A 13269-nucleotide genomic window follows, 5' to 3' on the forward strand; every position below is an offset into this window, starting at 1 on the left:
CAAACATTAAAGGACTGTATCTAGCAATACATTCTAGGGTACAGAATCCTATTTATGATAGATTTAAAGGCAATAAGATCAACAGTTTTAAACAATTGCTGTAGCAAAAATTAAGCTATTTAATATTGCTTAACTGGCAAAGGAAACAGCATAATTTTACTTAACTTACTGGGCTCAGTTGCTGTATCTTTTAGATTCTTAAGTGGAACATCATCATGCAGTTATGAAATTTGAGCAGAAAAATATATCTGAGATATCAGTAACAAAAATAACTCTTCTATTTACTTTAGTGGGGGCTTTGCATGTAAGTTAGAGTAATTCAAATTAAAATAATAAAGCTATTTTACTGCAATAGTAACTAAAGTACTTTCTGTATCAGCTTCCTTTTCTGATTTACTCTGAGGAAAACAGATCCTAAAAAGTTGGCTAATGCATCAGCCAGGATTGTTTGTAAACTTGGCCCGGGCAAGACATCGAAGTACATAGTTGGCTGCATAACCCATCCCACTGTTACTACACTCTTTATGTTCTGAGCATTACATCTGTTCTGTAAATAGGTTTTGTAAAAGTGAAAGACCATTTGATACTGCACACCCTGACCATTCAGCTACCTGCCTCCACACTGACCTTGTCCACTTTGGAGAGGGGTGCAGGAGTTGCGGTGTCAGTGTGTACAACATTCTATAGTTGGGTGTTTTATTCCTCTGTTTTCCAAGTTTCACAGAGGACCAATGCATTGATTAGCTTACACAATGCATTGATTAGCTTACACAATAAAATGAGCTACCAGGGTCTGTCAGTTTGGTTTTCATTGTGTACTCAAACTGCTTTACATACCATAGTAGCATGCTTTCTGTCAATCGACCAACCAACATTATGGGTACTTCCATGAAAAAGATGGCCAAAGTGATCAATAAACTTGCCTTTGATTTGGTAGCTTCTCTTGCTGCAACCAATTCAGAAATCGTTAAGCTGTAGTTCTAGGAAATACACTACCTATGAGGTTACATAGCTTCCATGTGAAGAGACAAATGACCATTTAATATATATAAATACTGAACTGCAGATGCAACTTTTTGCAGAACACAAGATTAAACTAAGGAATCAGATTAATTTCCCTACTAATATTTTGCATAACTAGAGGAATAAAAAATACTTTCCCCCCTAATTTGTATATTTATATAAAAATATGTTCCTGACTTTGAATGCTATGGTTTTGCCAAAGCATTACTGGAAATTTTTGCACGTGGGCCAGGAAAATTTGCTTTCAAGTCTATCTATATGTAAACATGCTAAATTAAACTCTGAATTATAGTTTCTAAAAGTTCCCAGAAGCAATAGCGAGCAAATATATAAAACCTATTCAGTACAAACTGGTACTGACATGTACCAAGCATTTGATTGTAAAGATGCACAACTTACAAAAAAGTCACTCTCTCAGAAGTAATACTAAAGAAAGCTGTGTTAAGTAATGCTTGTACTATATAGTGTTTTAACCTACTGAAGATGCATGTAGCCGTACTCCTTGCTGTATTAAGGAAAGCCAAATAGATGGCAGAAGAAAAAAAAAACAAAAAAGAAACTCACCCAAGGTCACAGATCAGATCACAGCACTGCTGTAAAAAAACCCACTGTTTTCTAGCCAGTGCCAGATTATACTTGTACTGGTTCCCACGTCATAGCTCAGAGTAACAATAACAGAAGTTTAGACTGATAGTAGTATACTAAGTGTCTTGGCAAAGTATGGCAAGATTAGCCTTTTCTGATGTAAGATGCGTGGCAACAGTGACCCAGGAAGGGATTCATAAGTGTCAGAGCAGAAATTCTTGGCAGGCAGCAGACGGCAAGGATTTGACAGACAATCTACAGGGATGCAGAATTTAGGATTTCACTGATGTCGTACTTCAGACGGCCAAGTACAGATGGATATATATAACTCCAGAAACTAGTTGAGACCTAACAGCCTTTCTTACTCTGAAGAATCTCCTTAAAGGCAACAAAAATAAAAGCAATAAAAATAAAAGCAATGTATCAGGTGCCAACCCTACTTCCATGGAATTTTGCCATTTATTTTATCAGGAAAAGAATCAACTGTGAAATCTTAGTGAGCTTTGAAAACTGGCAAAACCACACAAGATGATCTAGAATTGAGAACGTGAGATCCAGTGCAAGAGAAAGAGAGATTATTTGTTTTTTAAAAAAGCTTAGAAAGAAATACCTCTATTCTAGAAACTTCAAGGGACTGGAGTCAGACACCTGCAGAGCCAGGATTCATGCTTCTGCCTTTTCTGACGGTTTTTTTCCTATTCATGCTCTCATTTCCTAATAGAAAATCCCTAATGAAAACTGATTCAGTGGTAAGTTATAAAATACAAGCACTTTTGTGATCAAACCAGAAAGATTAGTAATGTGACACATACAAATACAGGTTTTTTCTTAAATATCTTTGAGATAAACATACTGATCCACAAATTAAAAAAGCTCGAGCTGTTTTTTTCTGGAAGGAAGGAAGTAATGCATTTGGTAAAATACACAATTTAATCTTTCTCAGTTCTCCCTCTGAGACTAAAATCAGTATGAATACTTTTTTAAACAGCTCTGTAGACTTTAAAAAGTCTGCATCAGTTGCATCTCTTCACTTCCTGTTGGTATAGAACTTTGATTTCCAACCGCAAGGAAAATACAGTATCTAGAGAGTATTTCACACAGACTACTACTACAGAGGACCTGGAAAAAGTTTTGTGGTAGACAAGTTACTTCATTTTTCCTATATAGAAGGTTATCTTCAGATGACCAGATGTTTGGTCATAGCCTGCAGCTCCCTCTCCTTACAAGCCTAGAAGTGAAATTTTGCTCATAGAAGACCTGAAGGAGATGTGCAGAATTTGACAGAGAAAGCTTTGCAGGCGACCAGGAATGCAACCCACAATTATAAGAAATATTCAGTGGTACAGCTATATATTGTTCATAAGAAACCTGTAATATTCCTGCTTTGTCTGCTGCTCCTCGATCAAGCTTTAGTAAGCTACAGAGATCAGCACATTGCTGGAGGGTACAAAAAGAACAAGTATAGGTTAGAAGGTGATGAAACACTGTAGGGTATTTTCTGCACACGTATTACAAATTTCCTGGTGAAGGCTATGAGGGAAAGGGAGAAGTAAAAGGAAAAATATTTGGGTTAGCTTAGCCAGATTTTAAAATAAATAAATGTACCCAACAGTACTCCCTTGTTTGTTTTCCTGAGAAGCGCTGTGTGTCCTGTAATCCAAAAATCTCCAAAGGCATGCACAGAAAATTATTTCAGCCACAGTAATCATCTCTAAGGTATTTACCATTTAGTCTATGATGTGAAAGAAACTGGGGTCATATTAGATGCAAAACAAGTCTAAGATTTACAGGCCTTCTGTCACTTTGACAGTAGGTGCTTATGATGCACATATGCTTTGTTTTCCTTATTATAACTTCAGTTAACGTAAGAGGTTTTTATCAAGTTATCTAAGCCTCTAGAATTTCTCAACCAACCTACAAAGTAAGCTTGAACACTGTTGTCATTTCAGCAATTATTTGGAGCATCACAATGATGTTAGTACTCAGGTTTTCATTATAATTATGGGCAGTTTGTGTTACCCTTACTAAATACATTTATAATGCACACCTTGCTTGCACCTTTGAAATAAGTGCCAGTCATGGCAGATGGCCATAAGAAAAACCTTGCCTGTGAAAATATACAAAAAGGAACATAGCCCAACCTGAAACTTCAGGAAAAGGTTTTTTATATTCCTTAGGATACACTTGAGTGTCAATCTAAACATCTGAGAAAGCGTTTTTGCTCTTTAAAAAAAACTTTTTGTATTGTTATTTATATGAGCAGTAAAGACCCTGATCAAATCTGTTTGCATGCTTAGGATGGGACTTTGCATGAGCCAGCCCTGTTTGTTTTCACCTCAATTTTAGGTATGGCAACAACACTCAGAACTATGCTGTGCGAGTTGGAGACTATCACACACTGGTACCAGAAGAGTATGAGGAAGAAATTGGAGTCCAACAGATTGTGATGCATAAAGAGTACAGGCCTGACAGCAGCGACTACGACATTGCATTGGTGAGGCTACAGGGGCCAGAGGAACAGTGTGCCAGATTCAGTACCCACGTCTTACCTGCTTGTTTGCCATTAAGGAGAGAGAGACCACAGAAAATTGCTCCCAACTGTTATATCACTGGATGGGGTGACACAGGTAAAAATGTTTTAATGATTTCCACCCACCGATCTCATTACCTGAGGCTGCTTATTTAAAAAAAAAAAATCTCAAATACTTAAAATAAGAAAATCCTCAAAGTGGAACAATTTTACTCTTGTTATATAGGGCAATATTTTCCCTCCTGATCCTTAACCAGGAATGACAACACTTTGTTTACTGAATTTAGTCTGTGTTTGAAAAGTGGCGATTAACCATGTCACTCTAAACCACAGAACCAGTCAGTAAAACGGCCTCATTAAGACTGACAAGCATGAATGAAAAGCTTATTTGCTGCCAGGCACACCCTGAGCAGCAGCTTATCACCCATCACCCCCTGCCTCAGAACATAACTAACAGCTCTAATATTTTTAAGGTTTTTAAGGTAAGTACGATGAATATTTTAGAAAGGTTCTTTAAATTACACCACTTCAATAGAAAAATTGAGAGAAAATATACACGTAATAGAATTTCAAATAACATTTTTAGTCTCTCTTGTTACCATGTAACATGAAAATGTAGACATTTTAAATCAGCAGTTAGATTTAAATAAGAGAACATCTTGCCAAAATTTACGAGAGCCACAATTGAATCTGCAATCCAGGCTTCTGGAACAATCTAGTCACTTTTTAGGTCAGTAAAAGATTCTTCCTCTTCAAAGGTCTTTGTCCTTTAAATGTTTTACAAATTAATAACCATGTTTTACTTTCATGTTTTTACGGTGTTGAATACAGTGCAAGACAGCAACTACACTTGAGCCTTTGTTCCACGGACTGGTTCAAACTGGCAAGGAGACAAGGCGGCAAGGCCAAATATCAGTTCTTCCTCTTTACATGCATTAATCTGTGCGCACAGATGTCTGGGTCACTGTACTACAATAAAGGAGATAGACTTGTAGGGTGGGGTTTTTGCTAAAAAACAATTGCTAATTCATTGCCTAGCTCTGTCTAGCTTTTAACACAATTCACTGAAAGTTCTGCAATACTGTTTACTTTGGACATCTATTTAAGGAAATATTAACCTCTGTAATAATTGCCTTTAATTACAGTAAGAAATTACATCATTGAAGTACTTCGGCTGAAATTTCACATGTACTATATGAATCATAATTACTTTACAAGTATTAAGATTTTACCTAAAAAAACCCCCAACCCAACACTGGCTTTAATTTCCCATGTTTCCAACTGAAAAAGAGGTGCAAGCTATAGAAAAAAGCCAAATGATTTAAATCTTGACATTTTATAAGCAGAGCACTCCTTATACAATGCAGGATTCACTACGGATAAAGAAAACCAAAGGACAGGTTCTGCTCACCCCCACAAAATGAAGATTCCTTCTGGTCAGGAGTCCCATTAGTACTCTGGTACATAGAAGCTACCAGGATTGCAAAAGATTCAAATGATACTGCCAATCTCCACCAGAATACACTTGGGATCAGTAATGTTAGCTCCTCAGTTGAGGTGACAAGCAAGCTTGCGCATACTTACAGGGCATAAGCGTGATGGTTGGCTGGATGCTCTACTTGGAAGCCGACAGAGGATGCAGCACCTGTCAGGCTGAGCTAGACTAGATTTGAACTGGTGACCTAGAAATGAAGTATTTCTGCAGCTTTAGTCTCCACTGCTCAAGACTCCCAAAAATAGCTTCTCCATTTAGGTATTAAGGCATATATTCTTATAGAAGACACAGAGTGTGTTTGGAACAAAGCAAATTCCAGCCTTGGAAAGATCCAGTGAACACAAGGAGTAAAGCTACATCTTAAATTTTAAGCTTTTTGGTTTTTTAAAAAAGCATCTATATTCCATATTTACAATATCTATATATTATTATACTATATAGTATTTTAGTATTATGTTTAATGCACAGTAGATTTTTTCAGTATTTATTCTGTTTTCAGTCATTTTATTTAATGACAAAACAGTGTGAAGGACTGACAGCAAAAATTGGATTAAATCACATTTGTGTTTCCAAGAACAATCATAATGAGACAATAATTTGGGTCTGCTTTTCAGGAAGGGCTTATTCAAGAACATTACAACAGGCTGCCATCCCCTTACTTCCCAAGAGGGTATGTGAAGAGCGCTACAAAACAAGATTCACGGGAAGAATGCTCTGTGCTGGAAATGTCCAGGAGCAGAAACGTGTTGATAGCTGTCAAGGAGACAGTGGCGGACCACTGATGTGCGAACGTCCAGGGGAAAGCTGGGTTGTGTATGGTGTGACCTCCTGGGGCTACGGCTGTGGAGTGAAAGATTCTCCAGGTGTCTACACAAAAGTATCATCTTTTGTACCCTGGATAAAAAGTGTGACCAAACTATGAACGTCCATAATGAAAACCAAACTTTGTTAATAAAGTTTGAGGCAGGACAACTTGGACAAGCACAGACAGTGCACAGCTGGGGCCCACAGCGGGTGGAAACAGACACATTTTCCCGATTCATGTGTTTTTCTTTTTGTTAAATCCAAGCTGTATACATGCAACCTTTCCGGTTAGGGATTACTATCCAAACAAAATCCCTCTGTGTTAAGGAAGTTTATATATTGCATGAACACGTTACCATGTATCTACAATAAGGAGAAAAGTGACAGCCAGCTTAGAGTAACATTGGAGCAGGACAGCTGGAAAGTTCATGAGATTCACTGCCCACAGGAGGACTGTAGTAGCTCCAAGCTATTTAAGCTCCAAGCTTCTCTAGAATTAATTACAGATCTCAAAATTAATCTTCAGTCTAGTTTATTTAATCAGTTCTTGACTGTTTTCCTATTATTCCTACGACCTTACACTCAGTCCTCTAATTTTGACTCGTCTCATTAGCTAATGAGACCATTAGCGGGTTGATTCTTGGTAGTAATTCTGAGTCTGTATTAAACGTTAGAAGGAAAATAATTGACAATAATCAGATCCCCAGCTATTCTGATAAATGTTCTCACAGCTTAGCGTGCATAAAGTACATTCCCAAGTAAAATAGGTAGTACACTGGAAGTTAGTTTCCCTGCAAACATCCTGCACAGCTGCAAGAGCTAGATCAAAAACAAATGACCTCTTATTTTCTTTCCTCTAGCTAAATATCATTTGTCTTCTTTCCAAAATTCTTAATTTTTGGAGAGAATTTACTTTTCCTATTTACCACTAGCTGTCAGTACAGTATCAGACTAACAAACATCCCAATTCTCTCATTGCTGGGTTTGGAGGGGCTTTACTCAATTAACACTAAGAACCTCTGTCAATCCTACATGAGAAAGTTATAAGTATGTGCAATGCAAATACTGGAGATTTTGAGCCAAAACCTGTCTGAACGGGTCTATGAAGTCTTAAACTACTATTTTCTACGAGATAATATTTAGACAACTCTCTCCTGCTTAGCTGCAACACTAGTTCAGACTGATCTTACAGGAAAGGTGAGAGTTAAGATAGTTTTCAGTGACTTCAGAAGTATTGACATATTTTGATTCCATTTAAATCCTTTTACAGATACTGTTCCCCATGCTATGAAAACCTTAATGGTTTATTATAAAAACACACTGACAAAAAGTTACTCTTGATGTAAAAGACAAATATAAAACTTACCATCCTTTTAGAAAGAGACACGCCATTGAACTTACTACACAGAACACAGGAAGTAATCACCATCTCAACGCAACACTAATGGGTATCAGTCGTGAAAATATCTGCGACTAACTACAGTCAAGAGCGAGACAAGAAAGTTCAGTGCTACCTCTACGATCCCTGTCAAAGGCCATTCTATCTGCAAGCGTGCTCTGCATATTACGTTAAACATGCTTCTTAAAAAGATTAAATGAAAGCTCTGTGGGCCATGAACCGCTCCAGTGTGGCAGATGCGTGTCACCACATAGTGATTGTGCAAACTGTGACTACCAGTGACTGTTTTCCTGTGTTTCCTATCCCCAAACGCTCTGACTCCAACAGTGTTGCGTGGCCTTTTGGCAACAAAGTGGGATGCTTGTATTCATGTTTTAAGTGGGCAATCATTAATTTCTGTATGGTTCTATGTCTCTATGGTGTTGTAACAAATACCCAAGACAACTCAATTTGTGTACAAAGTGGCAATGATATTGCAGAAGCCCATGTGATTGAAGACTTGGCCCTCAATTTCTCTCCGACCTCAAACTTAGTTTTCAAGGGTCATGACTAGTTTAAATATCTTGTTGGAACTGGTGCTAAACTAGTACACAAGGTGCTTTAATATATTTTAGCTTTCCGTAATTCCACACTTTGAGATAGTGTGAAATGTTTTATTTAAAAACACATCAAAAATCATAGTACTGTGACCACCTAGTGTTAGACCTATGTGAAACACTCTGCTAGCGAACCTTAAAACCATTTACGTTTTTACTTATACGTAGCCCTTTTAATTGAAGGAGAGAGGAAGTAAATCTGTCAAAATGTATTTACTTGTACCATCAAAGCTTTGCTACGCAAGACCCATTATTTTGAGACTTGTGGTGAAGTAGGCTATATAGTGCAATACACACGTTGTGTACAGGGGAAATAATAATTTTCTTTTAGAAGTTGCACCACAGAAATACAATACTTACGGGGGAGAAAATAAATCAAGTCTGCATACTAAATGTAGTAAACATTTAGATTTAGTACAGTAGTTCATTAGTTTTGTTCTTTTAATAGGACGCTTTATTAGACTTTAAAATGTTGCACTACCGTTTTCATGCAGAGAGCATGCCTTTTCAGTTTCTAACATAAAATGAAACTGTCTTTATGTTAAGCCATTCTAAGTTTTGTTCAATGAGCCTGATGATGTAAATGTATACAATAAAAACTGCCACACTGACTACAACTTTTATACATTAATCCTGTGGATAATGTACAAGCAGACACTGCAGGAACATCAGCTGGGTAAACGTCATGTGAGCTTTCTTAAGTGAAAAAGGGTGCTCTTGAAAATATTTTTTTCAAGGCATATAAGCCCTGGGCCGTTTTCTCAGAGGTGGAATCTGTACATTCTGTACAATGGAATTCCTCGTGCTTTGTGTGCTTTAACTTATACCCGTTAGGTTGTCATAAATAAGTTTGTCCTACGCTCTTAAAACCGCCCAGGAATTTTTTTGACCCTTGCTGCTCTCCCCTTTTTTCAACATTTTTAATATATACAAGGTTGTAGAAAAACCTGCTCTTCAGCCTACGCTAAGGGTTTTTTGTATGAAGCAGGTTGGCCACTGTTAACGGCGACATAAACTAAGAAAACACTCCGCACTTCTAGTACCAGAGTAGATAACCATCTTAAACACTGATGTGTAATCTATCCAGGTTCCCCAGCGTTGTGAAGATTTATAGTTACATGCAGTCCCCCAAACTTCCCAAGTTTTTGCCCATTTTCCAGAGAATATACAGACAACTACATCAGAAACAAAGAACAGAAGCATTACCACAACTGCCACACAAAGCCTATTTAACATGCATTTATCTCAACCCTGAACAGCTTCCCAAAGTAAAGGGACACTTTTCTGTAAATCACGGATAAATCAAGATCCCATTTTATGATTATATGCAGAATATCTGTAAGCTCAGCTGTCTTACTTCCAGAAAAATTCACAGCACTGCAAGAGCTTATGTTTAACAAAGTCAGTCCTGAATCAATGTTCTTCATCCTTTTCAATGTTACTACAACTATTTCACACTTTCAAGTGCTAGAATATTTATACTCGATTTTTTTAATGCTGTTATAGTTTCAGAGTGGCAATTGCAGAACATAATGTACAAGGATGCTAAAACAATTAGGCTCAAGTAGCAGATCCCAGTAGAAGAAACCACCCAGAAAACAAGAAGTTTGTGGTATCAGGAAAGAAAAATGTTTTTTGTCTGTGCTTTCAGCTGTGGGTAACCGCAAATGCAGTTAGCTGAAGTAGACACCAGACATACCTCATACACATTTGATACCGGCTCACATGCAGTAGTTCGTATCCCACTTATTTAGCATGGAACACAGAAACCGACCATGAACTTCCTGCAAATGCAACACCAAGCAGCCACAAACAGGGAAAAGATCACTTCAAGGTTTGGAAAGAAGTATTTACCTTTGTAGCAATGTAAAGGAAAAAAAAAAAAGACTGGGTTGGGTGAAAGTTAGAGAGGTGTGAGACACTGCAGATGGAACAGGGTGCAGAAAACTAAGGAGCATCTCTAAAGGTAAGAGCTAAGATGAAACAGGAATAGAGTGGAAAGATAGGAACACAGCTGTTTGGGAACTGGGAATTAAATTTTAAGAGAAAGCATGAAAAACAAGCCATCCTAAGCCACATGCAAATGAAAAAGCCACATCTTGTAAGAATACCTCTATTGTACTCAAGTAATGAGGGAAGGCAGATTTCACTACCCTCTGTGCGTGTGACTGGATGCTCAAGGAAAGCTTCAGTTATAGGAAAGGCTATGTAACCTCATTAAGCACTCAAAACTAGTACGAGACACCCACAGCAAACATTATAGTTCATACTTTCGTATTTGATCATAATCTTGAAAATTAGTTTTCCCTTCTCTTGATTCAAACCCAGTTTTATCTTTCCATGTTCTAAATATTTGATGAAGAATCCTCCGTTACAGGAGCAGAGACAGGACAGTCAGTTTTCAAAGGGCAACTTGTCAAAAAAAAAAAAGTTCAGTTATTATGCACCAAAACTGTTAAAATAGATTAAAAAGGCAGCTGCTGTCTGATAAAAAGCAAAGGCTGAAATGGAAGGGAATTGGGGTAACGCATCAGACGACCCCATCAGTGTAATGTCATACAGTAGCTAAAAGCCAACACCAGAAAGCCTAGATTTTTCAGCATCGTTTCAGTGACCACAAAAAATGCTTCTCTCCAGACCTTCACGTCATATTCTTGAGTTTTGTACTCTGTGTTAATATTTTATAATGTATATTATATGTATAATGTTTTAATACATTCCAGATCCCTGGAGAAACAGATCCCCAACTCTACTCCTGCTTCTTCCTATTCCTTTGCCTACACCTTGTTTTCTTCATGGGATCAAAGCCAGTCACAAAAAAAAAAAATCTAAAAAACTAAGGAAGCCACTTTGCATCAGGGTGCCTGCCCAAACAGCAACCCCACTTGCACACAGTGGTAGCACTCTCCCGCCCACACCTCGTCCCCAGCATAGTAGCAGCTCTCTCCTGGTCACTGTCTGCCTAGCATTTTCTTGTGCAAGATACACAAATAACTGCCCTTGTAGAATAGATGTGTTATTTTCTAAAAGCACTAAGGTTACTACAAAAGTCCACTCTTGGAGAAAAGGAAATTCAAGGTACACGCTCATGACTGTTGGCTACCAGGCCTGGCAGCCACAAACTTGGAATCCTAAGCAGTAAAGATGTCATATGATAGGGTTGTACGCAGAGCTGTTTAAAAGGAAAAGAGTAATCACACACTGACAATTAAACAGGTCTAGTACTACTTATTGTAGCTCCACACAGAATATACATTCAGCTTTACTTTGGCAATGGCAGGAAAAGTACATTAAAAAAAAAAGTTTCCTATGACAGCTCCCTAATCTCCCTACCAGTCTCTTCCAAAGTGTGACTAACATGACCATTGGAAGTAATTTCCTCAGATGTAATCCATGTTGTAATTAAAGTCCACAATTCCACCCCCACCCACTTCAAAAAGGAATCCCCCCTCAGCTGCCAAGTACTTAGCAGTAATTGCACTGCCTACTGATCACAGTTCTAGCTTCACAGATCTTGCTCCCCAGCCTTTTCAAAGCCCCCCCTTCCCCCCTAACTTTTCAGTTTGCAGTGACTTCCAAAAAATTTCCGTATTAACTGGAAGATACTCCACAAGAGATTGTGCCAGCACAGCTGCTATTAGCTAAGACAGTAAATTTACTTGTAAGTAAAACATGTATCGTCTGACTCTGCAATGATTCACCATCTATGGGAGCTCCATATATTCTTTTCTTAAATATGGATGAAATAAAAGATCCCTCAGCAAATTTTGTAAATCGAAAAAGCAGCTACATTCAAAGTCACTGTTTCTCCCCTGCAGCAGTAACCTCTGATAAAAGCCATGTCACTTCTGGAATGGCTCCCAGACAACACATCAGCCAGTCACTGCTCTGCCCTGAAACCATACAGAGTCACAAATATGAGGCCCAGCTACCAAAAGCTGTACCCCCACAACAGGCAGATTTGGCACATGTAAGTAATTCCAAAGAACACGTGCAGGTCTAGTCTTGGTTATCAGTAGTCTTGTAAGGAAGAAGCGACACTTGTGGTGAAAGATGATGTCTCTTTATTGACTTATTCATACATTTGAATGCTTTACATTGGCATATATACTAAAATTATGACTGTAGATTTCTCATTCATTTTCTAGACTTCACAAACTTACCTTCAGCTTATGCAGTACATGTATACTCCTTGCAACAACTTTTCTAACACACTTTAACAGCAGAAGAGCCACCACTTGAAGGTGCACGTCACAGATTTAATACTGCAGTGTGGTCAGCCACATAACTGAGTGCAGCACAGCCACTAAACTACCGTGAGCATTATTATAATTGCTTAAGACTTGGTAACAGCCCAGAGATAGGAGCAGCAGCAGATCCCTGAAAGCAGCACAAAATGAGCTAGTTGTCCTAACTGTATTTGTATAGAAGCAGTCAAGGCTAATTTTAGGCACAGTAAGCTACGTTCCAGGTCCTCTTTGTAAAGATGAGAGATGGACCGCAGAATATCTCATTATAGGCTCCAAGTCTGAACTTTATTAAAAAAGCTAATTTCTGTTAAGTCTAAAGTGAGATTAAGATCTAGCCTAAAATTAGCTTTTGTTAGCTCTGCTTGATAACCTGAAATATTATTGCTCACAAAAGGCATCAATTCCAGAAGATTAGACAGATCCACCCTACCCTAAGTAAAAATTAAAAGTTCTAGTCACAGCTATTCCTAAAATTCACATGTGGAATTGAGCCCCATCTTCTTCTGTCATCACAACTCAAGAGTGTTTTTCCCCTGCAAAAACAAGTTTGAGGCAGTTTAATATTGCTACCAGAAACACACACAAGA

At 38.0% G+C, this 13269-nt stretch overlaps 1 protein-coding gene across 1 annotated transcript in view; it reads left to right on the forward strand.

The window, feature by feature from the left end:
- The window catches only part of PRSS12 (serine protease 12), a 44714-nt gene extending 35661 nt beyond the window's left edge, over positions 1–9053 (forward strand). The window contains exons 12-13 of the mRNA XM_072861362.1: positions 3955–4235; positions 6248–9053. Coding sequence (XP_072717463.1) covers positions 3955–4235; positions 6248–6555 — 589 coding nt within the window. The 3' untranslated portion in view covers positions 6556–9053. The remainder of the gene's footprint in view (positions 1–3954; positions 4236–6247) is intronic.
- Positions 9054–13269: the final 4216 nt, after the last annotated feature.

The sequence above is a fragment of the Ciconia boyciana genome, chromosome 5 (assembly GCF_034638445.1).
Source record: "Ciconia boyciana chromosome 5, ASM3463844v1, whole genome shotgun sequence".
In the NCBI taxonomy this organism is placed as follows: domain Eukaryota; kingdom Metazoa; phylum Chordata; class Aves; order Ciconiiformes; family Ciconiidae; genus Ciconia; species Ciconia boyciana.